General features: G+C 42.9%; 1 protein-coding gene across 1 annotated transcript; it reads left to right on the top strand.

Annotated features, from left to right (window-relative positions):
- Nucleotides 1–18,701: 18,701 nt before the first annotated feature.
- LOC131267383 (zinc finger Ran-binding domain-containing protein 2-like) lies at nucleotides 18,702–20,505 on the top strand. Its single transcript, XM_058270250.1, has 3 exons — nucleotides 18,702–18,952; nucleotides 19,151–19,443; nucleotides 19,528–20,505. The coding sequence occupies exons 1-3, from the start codon at nucleotides 18,867–18,869 to the stop codon at nucleotides 20,193–20,195; spliced, it is 1,047 nt and encodes a 348-aa protein (XP_058126233.1). The 5' UTR covers nucleotides 18,702–18,866; the 3' UTR covers nucleotides 20,196–20,505.
- Nucleotides 20,506–21,476: the final 971 nt, after the last annotated feature.

The raw sequence follows: 21,476 nt of genomic DNA on the forward strand, positions 1-21,476 counted from the left end.
TTTTAATCAATATAAAGTATATTGTCATGATTCATTTTTGATAATATTCTTAGCTTTTTTAAGTGAATAAGGTTAGAGTGAATTTGATTAAATTTCAAACTTTCTGTAAACCATGTAAGCAATTCATCAGCATAAAGTTTCATAATACATCTTACATGCCATAGGCATCCCACACAGTAGTAAATTGCACAACATATCTTTCATACATGCAAAATATGTTTTCTCCCACTGCCGACAACAAATTTATGAAACCGGATGCTCGAAGTGATTTGTAAAATTGAACCGGGCGTGTTTGCAAAGTGTGATTAAAGATAAAGCTACCGCCCACGATGCTCTACCCTGCTTGTTCGGGCCACATTGGACAATTGGTGCCGGTGCTGTGTACGGAACCAACCACCGGAAACGATATACGATTCACGTATCAACCCTTACCAGCCTGCGTGTGTAACCGCGTCTACCCCTTTCTCCATCGCCCGCTGGCGGATGTATTACGATAATCATGAATGTTTGAAATCGCGATATCACCCCACCTTCCACCCGTTCCCAGCACCACAACCACCAACAACCAGTCGGAGGATGTGGCACATGTGGTGCCCTTATCCTGAGCGTGTTCTAATGTGTCGCCCCGGGGGGAAGTTGAGCAAAAATCCGTCCTTCCACGTAACCGACGACGCCACGGTGGTGTTGGCTCGGCTCGGCTCGGCGACTCGTAGTTCTTAATCAACCAAATGACAAATTACCACCCGTGGTGTTTTGCAACAAACACACACACATACACCCTCGAAGCGAGAAGATAATTCAGGGTGGGTCGAAAGGTATGGTGAGGTTGAGAGTGTCAAAGACACGGACAGGAATGAGGCTGAAATGGGCATTGTAGTGGCGTGTCGCAGCCCTCGCAGGCAATCATGCCGGTGCGCTCGAAGGCGCAATAGAACAATGGTGGACGTGGCCCGACACCACCACAACCACTGCAACCACCGCTAGCGCCAGCGAATGCCCTCGGGAACTCATTGGTGCACCGAAGTCCCGGATCCGGGAGCGTACATTACGAGATGCATTTTGGAGTTCGGAGTTGGAGAGCAAAAAAAAAACGCAAAACGAGAATGCTAAACAACAAAGCGCAAAGGCAAAAAAGAAAACTCCTAAAACCGAAACAAACAAGCAAAAGGACTGGCCGCACGCCTTTGAATGCCGTCCTCCCTCCACCCAACCGGTGGTTTAAGCCCTTGTTCCAGGATCTACGTGATAGGTTGAGCACTTTTTTCCTTCTACATTCCTCATTCCTTTTCCGCTCTCCCGCCCGACTGTTACTATCATTTTTGTTTGCGGTTTCCCCCTCTCCCCCTCGCGCCAACACCTCCCACGCAGACCGCAAGGAGATGGGAAAAGTTGGTGTTTCAGCGAATGCACTACAAATGGGTTTTTGATTCGCAAAAATTTATTCTACACCAGCGCCTCCGTGTCCGCCCCGGTGCGGAACCCCGTTGAATGATGTGTTAAAGGCTTGCCCTTGGATACATTCCTCCACCCACTCTGCCCTCCCGTGCTCGTTACTTGGCCATAAAGTTTTGCAACTCTACCGCCGTCTACGGTGCGCCAGGAATGGATTGTTTCGCTCTGGATGGAGTGCACACAAACTAAACAAAGACTTAATGTTTTCAAAATAGTACCCTTTTGAACGGAGTGTCAATAGTGTTTCTTAATAGTATAGTTACATAACAAGTTGCAAAAGAAAAAATATTTGAAATTTTATCGTTAAACTTTTTAAAACATTTTCATACTAATTTTGGTTGAATTTTGTTTTGTTTTTCAACATATAACGGGAACACCTCGCTCAACAATTTTAATCGTCATTTTTGGGTAAAAACAAACAAACCTGAAATCCTGACAAATCCGATACAATTTGAAATTGGTTTTTTGTATGAAGCATTAAAATTTTCTTACGAGCTTAGCAAAATCAGTTGGACTTTGCCGACCCCTGCTCGCAGACTGTTATCAAAACGAAGATTTTTAAGAGCAATCTTTTCCAGACGTCTTTTTAAATTGTGGGGCAAAATGGCGTAGATAGTAGGGCAGGAAGAACTTCGTTAATATTTTTTGAATTCAAACTATTAATCTTGATTTGGTATTTTTCGAATATTTGTAATTCCAACACAAAGCACTTTATGTCAAGCAATAGTGAAATGTGAAGTTCTAAAATTAAAATTATGTTTGTTGCAATGATTCTTACACCGTATATTTCGAAGTGAACTGTCTAACATTAATCAAAATGTAACATTTGTTATAGATTAAAATATGTAAGAAAAATCATACATGATGTCAGGCATTATAAGCTTTATCTTGTTTTCTCTGTTATATCTTACAGTAGAACCGTAAAATCCACAATAACATTACAATTAACATATTCTACTACTTTCATGTTTAAAACTAGCTTAGTTGAGGTGCAAAAATGGCGGTGCATTTTACCTTACCGGGGCATCTTACCACACTTTCTCCTACATGAATGTTCCGGTGTGTGTTTTCCCCCTCGATCGGATTGAAGTAGCAGTAGACGCTCAATGGAACACGAGAGGATGACTGCATTTCGGTCTGCGTCGGTATCCTGCATTCACACACTGACTCGACACATTGTGCGATAGATAGCGGGCGCCAGAGGCGAGAGTAACGACTACGCTTGGAGTTTGGTTTGGGAGTACCTTTTTTTTGCTGGAGATTCTTTCTTTCCCATACAGGCCCATACTTGTGGCCGGAATTCCGGGAAGATTTGAAAAGTCCTCCTATTCAAACCCGGGACCCTGTCAACGAGTAGGCTCAAGTGGGAACGCTCGGCTCGCTGGAGGCTGACAGACAAAGAACTGCTAAGAAAATATCACTCCCGGGGCGGAGCGGAGGGAATTCAATGTCGGGATCTTAGGAGATTCCCCCGTGCCGTGTCGTGTCAAGTGAAAGCCGAGCGCCCCCGCTGAACCGAGAAGTTGCACCTCTAGGGACACCTACACACACACACACACACACAACCATGCGCACCAAGTGCATAACTGAGGAACGAACTGTCGATGCTTCGCTGTTGCGATACACGATAATGCTTGGCAATGATAATCATTCCACTCGGCTAGAATAATCCTCCTGCGATTCAACTCCACCAACCATCAACCGAAGTGGTCCATCTTCTTACGGTACGGTAGAGAAAATAATGGCATTTGCGCCTGAATTTTCCATTTCTTCTAGTAGAGATTTATTTTCCTATCCACCTCCGCAGATCTCGAACCATGCATGAAGCTAACGTCGCCGTTTGGGAATAACACGAAAAAAGAAATAATAAAAAAAACGAACGGCAACGACCGTGAGTCCGTTATGCGAATGGCATTATATCATATCATTATACGTATCATTAATATTTAATCACTTTACCCGCGCGCAACTGGGGCAAACTCGGGCAGGACGTGGCCCGAGCCCATATGTTATCCGGATGAAAAAAATTACATTCAAAATACCATCTGAAGCTTTTCGTGTGTGTTATAAATTTCAAAGTGGAGAATGAGATTTTGATAGAAAAGTGTTGAAGAGTATTTCAACATCGAGAAGAAGATATTTGGTTGTTTGTTTTCTATGTCTTCTTTCTATGTTTTGTGTGTGCCATACTGCAAGAACTAAAAAAAGGGAATGGGTCTAATATCTCAATGATTTAGTTTCGATGATGAATGGTCGCCAATGTCGACCATATTCATCAGTATTGAAACTTTTCATTATCATTATATTACAAACTGTTTGTAAAAATAAAATTGACAAGTTTCAATGACAACGACTTACTTTATGCGAAAGAAGAACAAGGTCACCATGGTAAAAGACGCAACGTAATGTTTAAAGTTCAAATTTTTACTCCAGATGACAATCGTTTTTCTTTGATCAAATGAAGCAAAAATCTTTAGTTACTAATTTAAACTTTCAAGCTATTTAACATTACAATGCTTCAAAGAATTGAGCACAGATTACAGAAAGCAATTGCAATTTATTACTTTATCAGCAAACCAAATTAATTATTTTCCTTATGACGTAGTTTTATTTTTTTTTTACATAAGTTATAATTTTTTTAATTTATAAAAAAAAATTAATTCTCTCCTCTTAAGTTATTTAAGATTTTTTCAAAGAGAAGAAATACATGAGAAGCTAAGATAGATCCATTAAACAAACGTTGGGTTATAAATACCTTAAAGTATGACGTGATAAGTTGAATTCGTTCGGACCAATGATAACCTAATATAAGAACTATTGCTGGCAAACAAATCGATCAAATTGTTTTCAATTTTACACATTTTAAAAATTTCACACATAAGCTGGACATTTGATTGCAGAAAAATGCAACGAACTTTATTTATCTGCATCACATACTAGGCGCCTCCATCCAGCATAAAAAATGAGGAAATGGAGGCGCCTTGCACGCAGTGTGTTTTTTAATTTACTCGTTGATCAATCAAAATGAATCATATGGAAACGAAATCATGTTGCATACAAAAAATACATTTAAACAACTGGTTATAATTATGTACGGATGAACAATTTCACAAAACATCATCGCTAGTAAAAGGTTATCCTATCACCGAAGCGAAGAAAAACCGTAATTACGTGTTAAAAGTCATTATTTCACCGTTTATCTTTCTGCCGGATGAATTTCATCCCCCCCAAGCGGAATACGAGCAAAAAACAAGCGAACCCCAAATGAAACAGAAATAGTTTCGGCACAAAGAGATAAATCTAATATCCTACTGCCATCATCACCGTTTGGCAGAACGTGCCGGGTTTTCCGGGTTTGCGGGCGAAATTTAGCTTCAACAGGTCGCACCAGACAACCGTTTGGCCTCGTACATTCAACTTGATTAGTGTAGTTTCGTTTTCGTTTGGCAGACTAGTTTTTGGTACCTTTTTGTTTTTTGGGATTGGTTTCAAAAACAAATAAAAAAGACACATTTTTCTCGCACACTTTTTTGGCAAGCAATGCAAAAGGGAGCAAAAACCCTACAACGATAGCACGACGAAATCGGAAAAGTTGTATCCTCGCCCCGGCGTGGACCAATATGTTGTCATCATGCGGGGGGTCAACCGATGCTATCAATCTACATGAAATTGAATATTCATCCGGGCGCTTCTTGCAGCGCTTCTTATGAGAGTGGACGCTGGGGAAACAAATGTGAAGACAAACACGCAGAGTTGGGTTCGGTACTTTGGAGTGGATGTAAAAAGTGATTTCTGATACCGTCCGGGGTTCGTGCAGCATGTTCATGCCACGGGCACTCGATCGAATTTGAATAACATGAGGCAGGGCTTGGTCGGTATTACAAGCTCATCTCAAACTTCTAATTGAACACCCAGAACATTTATTTTCGTATATTTATGCAGTGTGGTACAGTTTGCTTTGCCAACATTACAACAATCAAATTTTGTTATATCAAAGAAACAAAATATCCTATTAAATATTCTAACTCAATGATTGGTTTTGCAACGAGCAAAATTAAGCGATAGTGAATAAATATTGTAAAGTAAGCTCTTCTAACAACTTATTTTTTTGTTATTATTGACCACTGTCTTCAGGTCCGTTTCCAGACGGATACGCAGCATCAAACATGTGACATTTATGTTATACGAGCACAGTAAGCACGTGTCGCTCGTTTCCAACCGATTCAAGCAGGGACCAAATTTCCCGCAGGTTTTATGACGCGCTCATAAACAGGGAATTGATGGGCGTACAATGTTGGTGTCTCTTTTAAATTATGTTATAAGCCATAAACAGCCAAAGGTAGCTCTTTAGTTTTCCAATCTAGAGGTATGCTTTGGCCCTTGGCGAGGAAATCTGGTGTTTATATGGCATTTAATCTTGGCGTATGTACGCGTATTAAACCCTTGGCCAATTTAGAGATTTTTTATTCAACTGATATCGTTTAACCATATGATAACATATGATAACATAGTTAAAATATTGTAAACTAAATGAAACTCCCTGTGAATACGAACTCAAGTTAAAAAAGATCACTTACTTTGAGGGCCAAAGACGAAACAGACGTTCATATTGTTGCTTCTTTAATAACTACAGTTGAATGGAATTAATATTATAACATGTACCAGTGCTAAATTTCACAAGATTTGTTTGAAAAGATGTAAATTATTTTTGCTCTGAAAAATTCAAAGGTTTGGCATATGACTCTATTTATCCAAGGTAGGAAAAAATGTCCCTTCTCACTTGGTTAGTGCACTAAATAATTGCCATCAAATGTTGAACGTTTTGTAATGTTTAATGATGTAAAAATAGTTTGATAGAATTAATAGTAAATTCCCTTACTTCTAATTCTCTCGATTTTTTACAATGACTCCAACAGCATATGCAATTCAGTTGTTATTGTCATACCATATTATCAAATGTGACTTCTTTCGGTAAAAATAAGTCTTCATTTTGAAATAATATTAGAAATATTAAAATAGCACAGCTATTTAAATATTCTTTTATAAATTGATAAACTATTATTTAAACCATGAGTCGCAAAACCCGGCCCGTAATAACATTTTAACGCTTCATACAAAAAATACATCTCAGTTTTATTTCGGATTTGGTCACGATGTCAGGTATGTTTTTTCCCAAAATTAAGATTAAAATTGTTGAACAAATTGTTCAATACCAAATGACTTTCTCGTATAGTTTTAGTAAGACCAATTCTATCGTATTGGTATTATTGATTGTTTTAAAATTTCCTAGCGTCGTGAGTGTCGTTCAAAATGCGGCTTGTTTACTTTGCATCCAAAACAGCTAAATTCAAGAAATATAATTTTCATATCCATCACAAAATAAATAAGGCTCGGAATATTGAAAACTTATCGAAGCTGAATTATTGTTGTTACTCAGAGTGTACGGCAGTACAATTAAGATATTTTAAAGTAATTTGTGTACAGGATTAATTTCAAGTAAAACTAAAAAAATAATAAAACAATGGTAAAATAAACCAGCAATTGTATGTTTATCAAAATTGAACCAAAATAAATATGAAAATGCTTAAAACAGTTTAACGAAAACATTTCAAATATTTTTTAGCTTATACCACTTTTAACGTAACTTTAGTATTTATGCAGTTGATACTCTTTGATGTATTACTTTGAAAACATTAAAGCATTGTTTAAAGTTTTCGGCCCGCGCTTTCGAGTTATGTTTAATCATCTGGCCCTTTTTTGGAAAACGCGTGCCGATCCCTGATTGAAACATTTGAAATAATAACAAAACAATTTGCTGAATTGTACATATTTGTTTGATATTTTCTAAAAAAAATCCTTTAACGAACGTGTAAGTCAATTCTTTTAATTGTAATAAATCGTTAGCATGTAATGATTAGATAAATATTTTTCCATTTTCTAGTATGATAAACAAATAAGAATAAAGAGTTCTACTTTTTTGTAATAAGGAAAACTGTTCTCACCTGACGCATTTTGCTGTATCGATTATCCAGAGATTACTCCTCCTAAGCTTTCCACACCGATGCAAAGTATCCGACGTTCGTTGTATGCATTTTCACAATTCACTCGGCCACAAACGGATCATTAGCGACAAACATCGGATGTGATGCACATATGCACTTCATTGCAACGCGACGGGGTTTTATTACTTCTCTACCTACTTCTCTATTTTGTCGACTTTTACTTTGAAGCACCACTTTTCATGCCGTCACAAGCCGTCACCACGAACCGTGCACTCGGCAAGTCGACTTTTTCCCACTTTTTTTTCCACTGCACACACACACACGCGGATACACTTTTCCACCAGGGGTTTCCCCTAGCCAGCCTCACTGCTGTCGCTTCCCATTAGGCTGTTTCATTATCATAATCATTTTCCACTCAGCAGCGGCAACGGTGCGCGGCGCTACGAAATGAAGAACTCGTGTATGCATTATTATCTCATCACTTTATTACACTCCAGTTGCACTGTTGCACCTGCACACGGCCGTGCAGTTGTGTCGTTGTATGCACGCGCACGTGTGTGTGTGTGTGTGTGTGTATGCCTCTCGGAAGCGTGTGACGTTTTTTTAAAATGCATTCCACCCTTCCCACAGTGAGAAAAAAGAAAAAACAAACACTCGTGCAGGACGTGCCGGTTTGTTCGGGAGCTCGCGTGGAAAACCGAGTCAGAAAACAGTCGGGGATAGAATAATGAAGGAAATGGGAAAAAACAAGCCCACACACACATACACGAAATGCTCGTGCGGGAAAAACTACGCTCACGGGCAGGAAAATGAAGGAAAAACCCCGGGAAAAGGATGTGGATCACGTGCGACACGGAGAACGGGAAGAAGGATATAAATGAGACCAATTATCATTCCTTTGCGTTTTGTGTCTACCCCGGTTCTGCCTCGCTGCTCTCGTTGACTTTTCGCACGTGTGTCCGCTTTTGTATGCCTGTGTGTGGTTGTGTGTGTGTGTGTATGTGCACCTGTGTGATGGTGACGTTTTTCCACCATTTCGTTTTTTCCCTTTATAACGAACGTGTTCCGCTGTTATTGTTGTCACATATTTCCATTTATCACCGGGTCGCTCTAATCTTTCGCCGCTCGGAGGTGGCTACGCGGGTGGCCGGTTGTTTTGCATTCGATTGCTTCCGGTGCCCGCCGGCCCTCCCTCTCCCACCCTCTTAACCGTTTCGCACTCCGGGGGGTTTTCCCATCGTCTATGAGTTTGTCGTCGGGTTGCGGAGGTTCATTGCATCGGTAACGGTTGGAACCGTATGCAGAGAGGAAAAGCGAATGAATCGACTCGAACACGGAACACAGCCAGAGACATGTTTTTTTTTTCCCGGTACGTCAGTTAGGAGAGGACAATTTTCACTGGGTTCCCCTTTTTTCTTTTTTGTTTCCGGAGTTTTTGTGACGCGTTTGTTTCAAAACGCGGACCGTACCGAGGCCGTTTGCAGACAACGTAGGATTGGAAGTGTTACGCTGAATGAGACCGATATTTTTCCCTCCTTTTTCTTTTATCATTTTTGCAAACACACACACGCGAACGAGTGCTTTCACTTTCCATCCACTACTTCCGCGTTCGCTAGCGCTCTGATCCGATGCACGTGAAACGCATCCTTTTCATCATCCATACATCATCCAAACAGACACACACACATACCTCAATTTCCACACACGTGGTCGTGGTTCGCCCCGTCTGGCAGGAAAGCGCTTTTCAATGAACTTCGACTTCACTAACCGAAAACCGGGACAAACTTTCTCCTGTATTTCTGGGCTTCCCGGTTCGACGGCGAGCTGATAACTGAACTGCCAGCCGATCGGTCGATGTTTGGCCACGGATGCAATCAAGAGCTGAATTGTAACGAGCCAAAAGGATGATAGCGAATGGTCGCGGCCCCGGCCTTCCCGGCCTACCCCCGGTTGACCGGATTCGGTTGTACATTTGTATCATTTGCCCGGCTCGCTCTAGGAGGTTTATGTATTCCCGGCGGCCATGTATGTACTAGAAAGTGCTGGTGGTAGCGGAAGCGTTTGGGGAGAAGCGGAGTGCGGACCGGTGGAGCACTGGAATTCACATAATTATTCAAACGGTACCGAAACCGAAGAGCAATAAAATCATCTCCCGCTCGGGTATCATCCCTGAAGCGGGCGATCCTCCAGTCCGGACTCCATCCTTCACTCCGTTTTCCGGTTTCCGGTTTTCCACACCGAGCGGGAAGCGCTCCGAGAAAGGAGGGGGGGGGGGGGGAGACGAGCGTGTACACACTCGGAAACTGTTGAGCAAACACATGGACTCACTCTGCAGTTCGGGCGCACTCACTTACATTCGACTCGACTCCACACTCGACTCACTTCAGCTTTCGACTTCCCCCCTCCTTCTTACAGCATCGCTGTCTCCTTTCCTGCATGCGCGCCGGCTCTGCTTGAACAGTTTCCGGAATGGGGCGGGAAGCGACTAAGCGCAGCAACTCGAAACGGGCACTAGATGAGACCGAGAGGATTCTCCAACGTGATGAAGTTGTCCGCTTTCGTTGGTGTTTTATTTTTCACCTTACGCCAAGGACTGTTTAGGGCACTCCGTTTCGCTAAGGGCAAACGTTCCGAGCGCTATAATCACCTATACGAACAATCTTAAACACCTCTATCGTATGCCGAAAATAGAAATTACGATATGATTTTTGAGGTATTGTTAACTTAAGTTGGGAAAATAGATAAAAATGCTTCTTATATAAAGTTCGATATTTTTGCACTTTTATGAAGAAAAGTGAACTCACTGGTAAGAATCACAGTATTGTATTATCAAAACAAAATGGGGCCAACACACTCCTAAACCTGAAATTATTGTAGCATCTAACAACAACAAACTTCTCAACCGATCGAATTTTACAAGCAAAATAGCAAAAAAGCATTAAAAGTCGTTGGATTGGAACCTAAAGTGGAAAATTAATTTTATTTAAAATTAAAAATCAAAACTACAAGTGAGAACCATGAATTGTCCTTTTTATTTAAGGTGAAGCCAAACGTAGAAATAAATAATCCTTAAATTTATTAATGTATAATAGGATTGTGAGAATAAGTGGATGATGAAATGATTTTTCCACAAATGGTTTCAATCTCACAAAAAATGGTTAAAAACAGTCCAGCATGTGTGTTGGTTAACTTATTCAACAAATGGGGATTTGACCCTAGAGTATCAAACACTTTAATACTAAAGAACTGTTGTATAAACTTTATAAGGGCAACTTTTCAAATTTACACTAGAAAATATAAATCGCATTTTACGAACAAGGAATACGATATTCTATAAACTCCTGTATTTCTATTTCGATTGAGTCAAAGTAGCTAATGAACGTTGAGACAAGACAATATATTATAAACATAGAGTGATCATATATTCATAAATTTTCAACCTAGTAATTTTCCTTTACAAACACTTGGGCTATCTTTTAGTTGACAGATGGAAGTTTGTGGCAAAATCTCTCACTTAATTCATTAAAACCATACAGAATGAAATCGTGACTGCAAGGACAGTGAAACCCATTACCCGCGCTTACCTTATTTTCCGTTTTAAATGGCAACACTAGCGGGACTAGTTCGTAAATACCCAGACGAGAACAAAGAATTGAATTTAAATAAAGTCCCAATAAATTTTATCACCTGTTTGCCCAAACCTTTTTACAAACTATTTCCTGGTCGGATAGCCCACCACTTCACAGCAACTTATCGCTTCGACTAAAGGGGCCCACATTATCGAGGCTCACATGTGTCACACTGTGCCGTGCCGTCCCGTCGCACATGTTAAACGATGCGTATCAATCGACGCACGAATGTGTCTGTGTAGGTTTTGTGCGTGCGTTGGTGTGCAGGTGTGTGCGCAAATGCTGAGGGGGTTGCTCTGTCGGACGGTGATGATGCGCCTACTACGAGAAACCAGCGAGCCGTCGGATGATGAGATACAAACAGTTACCATGATACAGAAATCCTTCCTAATGTGAAGTTTGCCGAAGCGGCTTCCCTGTACATAACTTGCCATTGGGTGGTGGGGAGGACGTGAGGGGGAACTGTGGGGTAGGCTTAAAGGGTGTTTGTCAATGGGGGGCCGGCGGTGGGTAGGGTGGTGTTTCGGGTTGCTGGGTAGGAATAATAAAATCAGAGTGCACAGCAAACGGGTGGCAAAGGGTACGGCACACGTGGGGAACAAGGGAACGGGTGTATGTGTGCGGGTGTGTGGGTGTGTGTATGAAGGAACGAAGAAGAGAGGTGCAAAGTGATAATGTACCTTTTCAGCAAACGGATGAATGCACTGGTACGGCTTCGGAGATGGAGATGTAGGACGGTAAGGAATAGGTTTTTGCGAGTCTGGAACAAACATTCAAGGCGGTCTCGGCTAGGATGACGTTCGTGGGGAAGGCAGGGAGTAGGAAGTCTTAACTCTGCTGGTAGTAGTGGTTGTACGGCGATGAAGCGATGAAGAAAGGCATCAAAGACACCGTTCCTTGACGGTTTTCTCGAAAAGTATCATCACTCACTTTCACTGCACTGCATCGCTTCCGTCTGCGTTCACGGCTCACTTGAAGTACTTTCCTTAAATTAACGACACACAGACACACATTCATGTACTTAAAAGAACCTAAAAGGAGACAGTCCTGTCCGAATGCAACCGTCCACCGAAACTGTCAAAAACTGTCAAGTGCGGTTGTTCGTCCTAAGCCTACTTTGACCTGAAAACAGGATAGATTTTCCAAGCCCCAACCGTTACGGGCCAGTGCGCGCACCTGGTTAAGCAGCTTTTCCCTCCCAAAAGCGTCGGGTCGGGTCGCTTCCTCGGGACGACGACCGAGCGACACACCGAAAACTGTCCGCACGTCCGTACGTAACGACGGCCAACCGCCAACTATATCATTTCAAATAGAATCATATCCTCCTGGCTCGCTGGCTAAGAATCCTTTTTCGGAATGATACATGATATATAAACAAATTTTCATCCGTGTGTGTCTGTGTACGCGTCCTCCCCGCGCACGCCCGCACGATCCGCTGGTAGCAGCCCACCCGAACTCCCCAGCCCGTTTCGTTATCGTGCAGCGTCATGTGTGTTCGGGTGTACGTGTACGTGTGCCCACCGCCGCCGCCGCCGCCGCCGCCACCGCCGCTCGTATGTGTGGAGTGGCCGCCTGCTGCTGCTCATTCAGCATTCTCGTATTCATGGGGATATCTACCACGCGCGCTAACTGCGCCGGTATACCGATGTGTGGGTGGGACCGGGGGGTGGGCGGTGGTGTTGTGTTGTCATTCTGCCGAGTCGAGCGCCATCGGAGCAGCATCGGCGTCGTGTATCTCGTATCATCCCGTCCGCATGTGTGCGAAAGGCGGCCGCTCGTACTCATCTCCGAAAAGGATACATTAAGGACACAACGGCACATGGCGGCAGACGGCGTACGGCAGAACGTGCGTACAGTGCTGGCTGTTTTGGTAGAACCGATGTTGATCGAACTGTAGTTTGTATTCTATCGTTTTAAAATGTTTTAATCAAAAGATGAAAATTTTCACCCAGATAATAACGGGCAGTGATTAATTAAACATCAAGTGAGAAGGATTGTTCTGCACACATGTTTCATATAATTTAAGCCTTTTATAATTGATGGTACACTATACGGTTTAAATAATGTTTTACTAAACACTTAAAGAACCAATCCAGGATACTTTTTGAAGTTTATCTCGAATGTTGCCCTGGAGGCTAAATTTGGGATTTAACTTTAGGGGAAGATGGGAGCGCTATTCATTAACAATTAGGATGAAAAATAATGCCCTAGCTCTTTTTAACTCACGTACAGCTTTGTTTACGCTTTTCACACAAAAACGAAAAAGAGTTAAATAATTTTAAAATTGACCAAATTCTAGCATAGATACAAACATAAGAGTCAATAAAAAAACGAATCAAATCTACAATTTTAAAACGGACGCGTTTAGTCACAGTGTACAGCAATAGTCTCATTCCCGTCCCTGCTTCCTCTTCCTACTCCACAACAATTAAAAAGTGTATCTTCTTGTTACGCTCCGTCATTAATTCAATCACGAATCTCTTTGTGTATTTTAAGAAGATATAATTGACCCCAATTTGACGATTCAATTTTTTTTCGAAAATCAAGAATCGAAGAAGAAGAAGAAGAAGGATGGACGAGACAAAGAAGAAGAAGAAGAAGCAGAAGGGGAGAAGGAAAAAAGATAATTCTGGTCATTCGTAAAAAATGTGATACCGAAATGGAAAGGAAAGCAATGTGCCAGTAAATCTTAAACCGGAACCGGCGAAAAGTAAATTATGCATACGACCCACACTGTATATGTGCACACACACATAACCTGGCGCGGCAAACCGATGAAACCGATGACCGTCATGCAAGCCATGACGATGCTGATGGTGGCGATGATGGAACGATGACGATGATGGTGACGATACGTTTCACCGGTCGGCACTCGATGATACTTTCGTCCTTTACTTTCTCCTCCATCGGTTCATCGTGGATCCTTCCAAGCACACATGCATGTGTGATCGCTGCTGCTAGACGATTATCACCCACTCCACTCTCGACCACCCTCCTCCCTCTGGGGTAGATAGAGATGTTGTGAAAGAGATCCTCCCCCCCCTCTCCATCCACCGATTCGTTTCGTGACGCGTGGTGGAAACTGAACCGAACCATACAGAGATAAAATTGTTAGAATGTTACACATTTGTCGAGGTGAAAAGAATGGGGGGATAATATGATGATACTCGCTCGGCCACTTTCTCCTCCTGTCCTGCTCCAATTCCACACCACCACCAATCTTCCTCGGCCACTACTTTCACCACCCGCGCCGCCCCTCCTATGGAGCCGGTGGAACCGAAATGGAACGTCAAGGAGATGAACACCACCGCATGGTTCGCACATACACGCGCACACACACACACACACACACACACACACATGTTCTTTGCAATCCTCCGCCGCTGCTCGGCGGGTGACCTTTATGTACACACAGTCGGACGTTTATCGGGAACTCATTGGCGAAATTGTCTAAGGACGATAAGATTGGTGGAGTTGTGCAGTGGAATTGTTTAGTGTTTGTCGGGACGGGGAGAGTCCTTGTGGCAGGGGGAGGGTGGGTTGTTTGCAATTTGGCGAAGTGTTGTATTTTTAACCAGCAAACCCTTCAAGGTTCAACTGTCAATTAGAACGGCATTTTTGGGGTATTAACCTTTAAGACTACTATTCATAATTTTAATTACCTTTAATGGTTTGATGTAAAAGAAAGACTTTTTTAAGAATATTTCATATGATTATTTTTTAATTCATTTTAATTTCGAATTCATCCAATTTAAACCTATTTAACCTTTTTCAACTATGAGAATAGGGCAAGCAATGTGATGAATAATTTTCTTTTCGTTTCCCAAAAGAACCACACGAATTTGTTGCACCAAAAAATGGTGCGTAATGCTCCTGAACTCGATTGATTGAAAGAGTGCTCTGTGTATGTACGGTCGGTTCGCCAAATATCCATTACCTTGCATTATTGACTTTCGGAGCCGGCGATCTGAAGGGTGAGTACCCTTAGTGCTATATACTAGCAGCCCTTGTACCTTGCAGTTTAGCAGCTCCTCCATCAGCTCCTCCAGGGACACCCCAGCGTGAATCGTCACTGATCAACACGATTCGTGTGTTGGTGTGTATGTATGTATGTACTCGAAAGAGCTTCGATAGATTGAGTAGTTGCGAGTCCTATCGAAACAGACACTACGGTGTGAAGAATAGACCCAAATCTATCGCTTCAACATTGGCGGACAGCGCGAGAGGAAGGGAAGATTGAGGCAAGCCGGTGCGGGTGATGATTTGGAAAAGGCGGGAGATTTTCTACGTTCTGGGAACTGTTTCGCACCGAACGACCGACCGGTAAAACCATCAACCGACGGGTTCTATCCGATGGAGCAGTTCCTCTTCCTGGCAGTTCGCATGAGGAATGGCAACCGTTCGGAGGAAAACGGCCACGCTTAGTCCAGCTCTGCGTCCGAGCCGACCGACAGGGGATTCTAATATGTGTACTACCATCAAGATGTCGACATTATGTATCCCTTTATCTATGCACGTGGTGCGCCGCTTTCCGAGAAGTAGCGAAGAGTCGTAGTGGCCGATGATGAGATGACGATGGAGTCCATGCTAGAGAGGAGGTGCCAGGACTTCACACATGCCACATACACACACACACATATCCTGACCGTTGTCCATCGTCGAACGCATTTGAATACATTCAAATCCGGATGATAAGACCTCCGGTATGCGCCACCCTTCCCGGCGGCCCATGGACTTTAGATGTTGTGCAAACATCAACCAAACTTGCCACTTACGGAGAACCTACACCCTCAGAGCCATGCATGTCTGACCGTTAGCACAAACAGGAATTGAGGAAAAAAACTAGAATTCGTCAAAGAAGATAGGATTAGTGACAGCGAGAAAACAAGTTAAAGGAACAGGAAAAAAAGCCGTGGTCCTTTGGACAAATGTCAGAAACTGGCCAGAACTAGTAAAAGCAGAATGGTTGCATCCCTCAACGCAGGGAGCTTCAAATACTATCACCGACCCCTCGAACCAACGCGGAAAAAGAACGATGACGATGACGTACGGGGCACTAACTATATTTGTCGAGCATTATGCACTGTGGATTAAAAGTATCTCGCATGTTCGACGCATGACGGGTGAACAAATAGATTCCGTTCTGTCCTTCCCCCTCACCAGAAACACTCGCTTCGTTTGGCAAACAGTTCCGCGTCTGGCCAACCAATTCGGACCATCTAGACAGATCATCAACGCGGTATGGTTAGGTGGGGTGTGTGTGTGTGTGCTTGTTTGCAGTACATAAGGCACCGTACGAGCCCAAACCGGGCCAATGCGTCTATATGCCGCGCTAATTCGTCTCATGTGAATCGGTAGCATTAGATTGCAGCCCCAACCTCGCCTTTTTCCCCACTTCACTTTCCCGGTTCGCCCATGGCCGGAGTAGTAGAACCCATGCCTCGCTGGGGGACGGCGGAAGGAAGGAACTTTCTGGTTATTTTCCTCTTCGAGGGAAGGTGAGAGGCGCGCTGGGAGGAGTGATTGTTATTAATGATCGTGAAGAATCACCACCAATTATCGCTCCAACATCTCCAACCGTGGCCGTGTGGGATGGGGTGTGTCTTCTTGGCCCCGGCTTAACCAGTTGCATGTACCGTTTCTATGTAACCGGCACGGTTCGCCGAGCAAGATGCTCGCTAATGCCTGCGCTGGATACATACATGCATACATACATGGATGATGGCGATCTAATCCCGGTGAGAGTACATTATGAGGCTCAATTTGGCATTAAATTCACCAGACTGTACGGTGCAATTAAGTGTGATTTCTTTGAGCAAATAAACCGAACCGAAACGCATGAAATCAGCAACATCGCGGAGAATGTTTTAATTGGTTTTATTTATAAAAAAATAAATTGCCAAAATAGGCTAAATATGTTAATCCAGCAATGGTGTACATGGTAGGAATGGTACGATGTGTTTGTAAATTATTAGCTATTATATTTTGCGTAAGGCGACAGCATTCGGAGTTGTTAAACAGTCACATTTGGGAAACAGTATCTAATTAAGAGATGATTAACTGTCTATTCTCTAATTTCTATACATGAGTAGAAGGTGGAACCTCAAACCTTCGTCTTTCGCCCTACAAAGATGTATGCCTATATGCACGTTTTTAGCAAAATAAAAAAAACATGATCAGCGTTGTCAATTGAAGCCAACAATTCCCCAATTGCTCATCCTTTACAAAAAAGCCCAACTCAACTGTGGAACTTTGTACCTTAAACCAAGATTTTGAAGAACCCGCCATTTGAAATGATGGGGCAAAGTGACCCACAAAGTGTGGCAAATCGCACTAGATTATTGACTATTTGATTTATAGAAAGATCTTATAGATTTGATATTATTTGAGTATCTATAATTGTAAAAGGAGTCAATTGCGTCAAATGAGTCAAACCTTTTTTATATGTTACGGATGTAGAGTATATACAATTTTGAGTTGTTTCAATTGAAAAATGCAATGGAGAGTGAACAAATTTAATAAACATGGAATGCTTTAGTGTTTCGCCAAACACTTATACCGGTGCATTCTGCCTCAAATTGGGCAGCCTCATATTGCCACTGCTACCGGATGAGAATGTTTTATTTATTGTCTTCACAACCAACATGCAAGGGATATAAATCGAAATTTTTTCGATATACGTTATATACTTGAGTAAATACTAAAGGTAGTTGATGCCTTTTAAGAGCCTATAAATACACATAGGGTGTTTTAGACACACTTACGTTAAGGGCTTACGAGACTTGTTTCCCTGTTGTACGTACGTGGATAGTCAGTCCTCTCGTACAGGGGAGGGTCCGGTCTCGGTTGGGATTCGAACCCACGCCGTCGAGGTGGTGAGCCCCGGCGCTCATGGGCCGATTTTCTAACCGGCGCTACCGCTCGGCTGTCGAGGACCCCCTACACACCTATGAACATATGTCAATATTTTATATATTTAAAATAGCACAATTCATATAAAAACAAGCCAGAGGATTTCACCCCATTGGTGCTTTCTTCATGTTTGCCTGTTTTACGATATTTTTTAAAAAATACCCTTGGTCCGTCGATGCAATCATCGCGGATGGCATTTAAACTTCAATTTTATACAATTTCTGATTACAATTTTCCGGCCCCTCTAGTCTTTGCTTGTGCAAATTTTGGTTTCTTTTATCATTTCTGTACGATTTTAACGTTTTTCTTTTCAAATTTTCTACGATTTTGGAATTTTCTGTGGCATCCGCGAAATCTGGCACATTTCTGCGACATTCCTGCGACAACTCGAGTGTTGTTGAAACACTACCTTCGCGCATCTTTTTGCTTTCAGAGATTCTGGCAGCACTGCGTTTGTTACAAATTCTACCGAAACTAAAATCTAAGAAAAATCCTCTGCTGTAAAAATGTATTTGTCTTAAAAAACCTTTCATTTGAGGGATATACCGTTGAAATTGAAATAAACACCAAATAGTATTTAATGTATTAATTATTTTAGCCACTATTTCAAATTATGACCAAGGTGCTTGAAGCTTTTTTTAACTAACCTTGGTCGCAAGATAAATGTTTTGGTCTCTCCGGCAACGCTGCTGTCAGATAGCTTGTTCCAACATCCAGTTCGTCAATAACGAAAGAAGCTGCAAAGAATAATTGATGCAAAAAAGTGGCCTGCAAAGTGTTTCTATCCCTTCTAGGCGTATTCCGGTGGCCAAAGGATAAAGCGTAAGCGAGCGTCTGCCGGGTGCAGTCGGTAGCGTGGAAGGTAAATGCAATGAGCAGCGTCGGAAGTGCCAAATCCGACGACGGAAAGCGACCGTCCAATAACAAGAATGGCGATTGGATTTGTCCGGAGCCCGAGTAAGCAAACCCCCTGCTGCAGGCAATTTATAATAGCACACCACATTTGAAGAGTATTTGGGATCTAACGTTTTTGGCTTCCCCCATGCATCCTTCCGTAAACTTGCCACCGTAAAACCCCGTTTGGCGGCGTGGCACCAAAAAATGCGTTACGTGCACGGCGCGCCTCCCCCCGGTCGATGTGTAACTACGCGGTAGTTGTAAGAATCTAAACTTTGCCCGTCGCAACCAGTGCAACCGGTGCGGAAAGGAGCGTCCCAACAGCGGCTCGCGGCATGGATCGGCGGCCAGCGACTCGGACGGCGGTGGCAGCAGTGGGGGTAAAAAGAAAGTGGGCACCGAGATTGGCAAGGCGGCGGCGGAAAAATCGCGCGGTCTGTTCAGCGCCGAAGACTGGCAGTGCAACAAATGCGCCAACGTAAACTGGGCCCGTCGGCACACGTGCAACATCTGCAGTGCCCCTCGCTTTTGCGACGTCGAGGAACGGACCGGTATGTTACCGGGAGAGAGACACGGCTGCAGGCGGTTTTGTTGGTTTACGTAACTAACGGAATTGCTTTGTCCTTTCCCAACAGGATACGGCGGCGGCTACAACGATCGTGGCGTAGTGGAATACAAAGATCGAGTTGAATCCGACGATGAGTATGATGAGTTTGGGCGTCGGAAAAAACCAAAATCAAGACCGAAGGAGCAGAACAATCGCTCGGTCGGACATCGACGGCGCAGAAGCGATTCGAGCGATAGTGGTGAACGGGAGAACAGTCAGCGCAGGGAGCGGAAAAAGTACGACGCCGACTCGGACGCCGAAGATGAGGAAGACGATGAAGAGGACGAGGAGGATGAGGACAATGAGGATCTCTCCAAGTACGATCTCTGGGGATCCGATGGTGGTGACGGCGGCGATGAGGACGACGCAGGAAAGAAACCGGTCGCGAAAAATTCCAGCAACAACCACAAACCCCCATCACAGCAGCAGCAGCATCATCACCAACGTTCTCGCTCACGATCACACTCACGATCAAAATCTCCCAGTCGCGATCGGCGTCATCGATCGAGCGACCAGCATCATCACAGGGCCTCCACAAAATCGACGGCTTCCTCGACTAGTCACACGAAACGTTCCAGCTCGTCGCGCCGCCATGGACGGTCCCGATCGCGGTCGCTTTCCCGCTCACGCTCACGCTCTCGCTCAAGATCCCGGTCGCCTCGGTCGTACAGGCGCAGCAAGGATCGACGGCGCTAATGCATTTCGCAAGCTTTACTGCTTTGCCGATCAAGGTTCAATGTTGATGGAAAATAAACGTGTATATTTTAGGACGAAATAAGCGTTAGTTTATCACAATTTGCTTTCAAACTCCATTCCGCACAAAATCTCCACATTTCATTAGTGACGCCCAGAACGCCATCGATTGTTTGAGTGAATCAATACAATAGGGAAACAGTGCATCATCATCGTTTGCATTGAAGCCAAGAACAATACCGAGCAATACTCGAAAGTATTTATTTTCTCACCGAACCTCAAATAAACTGCATTACGAACATTTGTTTGGCAATGAATTATTGTAGTTTTTGAAAATAGTAACTCTGCATCGGAGCAGCGATGTGATTTTTCTTATTTTCGATTTTGAATTTAGCACAAGCTCACTTCCTCAGTTTATATGGATTGCATTTCTGCCGACTATCTTTTTTAATATCTCCTCTTCCATTTCACACCAAAGCAAAATCAGAGAAGGGAACTTTTTTCTTAAAGTCCATTCCAAGGTAGGTAAGTAATGCGTACGCAAAAAAGCTCTCATTTAACACGTTAAGCGCTACGTCGGCCCCATGGGGCCGACAGTGTTCTTCCCCGTAAGCCGGCGTCGGTCTGCTCGGGCCGACAGAGCCCGTTGGGTAGGCCGGCGTTTCTACGAATCGCTGGCAGAACTGAAAGCAGTGCATTTTGGGCATAGCGCTTAACGTGTTAAAGAAATTAAATTAAGTCAAAGCATAAATTTAATAAATTAAAACTTTCAACATGTTGTTACCATGTTTGTTATAAAATTGTAAGTAAACCATATTTTAGGTAATGAATGATTTTGTAACATCTAAAACAGTATTTCACGCTTAATTCTCATTTGATACTACAAAGTTTGTAAAAAAATACTAACAGAATGCTTAATTTTTCTTGATCCCTATGCGCTTTAAAGGTTTTGACCACGTGCTTTAACCACGTGCACGTAAGAAATTATATAAAAGGGAGCAGTTGGACGCCGATTTCATGGGTCTTCAAAATCAGTTTCTAAACGAGCTCAAGACAGGGGTTAAAGCAACTTTTATTCCAAAAAAGTTTGTTCAACATATTCCATTATTTTCCTAACTCTAGCTCTAGAGCTAGAAACGTATAATAAACTCGGTGAAGTGTAATTTTTCCCAAAGTTAAAGAAATCGGGAAAAAGAGATATGATTCATAGTAATTTCAAGAATGTCATCGTTAAAAAAATATAGCTTTAATCAACACCACAATCGTAAACACATGTTGTACGGC

Source organism: Anopheles coustani, chromosome 2 (genome assembly GCF_943734705.1).
Source record: "Anopheles coustani chromosome 2, idAnoCousDA_361_x.2, whole genome shotgun sequence".
Taxonomy (NCBI): domain Eukaryota; kingdom Metazoa; phylum Arthropoda; class Insecta; order Diptera; family Culicidae; genus Anopheles; species Anopheles coustani.

Excerpts from the sequence above, each read along its gene's own strand:
- LOC131267383 (XM_058270250.1), top strand. The coding sequence starts at position 18,867 with ATGAGCAGCGTCGGAAGTGCCAAATCCGACGACGGAAAGCGACCGTCC. Across the intron at positions 18,953-19,150 it reads TGGATTTGTCCGGAGCCCGA|TTGTAAGAATCTAAACTTTG; the intron begins GTAAGCAAACCC and ends ACTACGCGGTAG. Across the intron at positions 19,444-19,527 it reads CGACGTCGAGGAACGGACCG|GATACGGCGGCGGCTACAAC; the intron begins GTATGTTACCGG and ends CTTTCCCAACAG.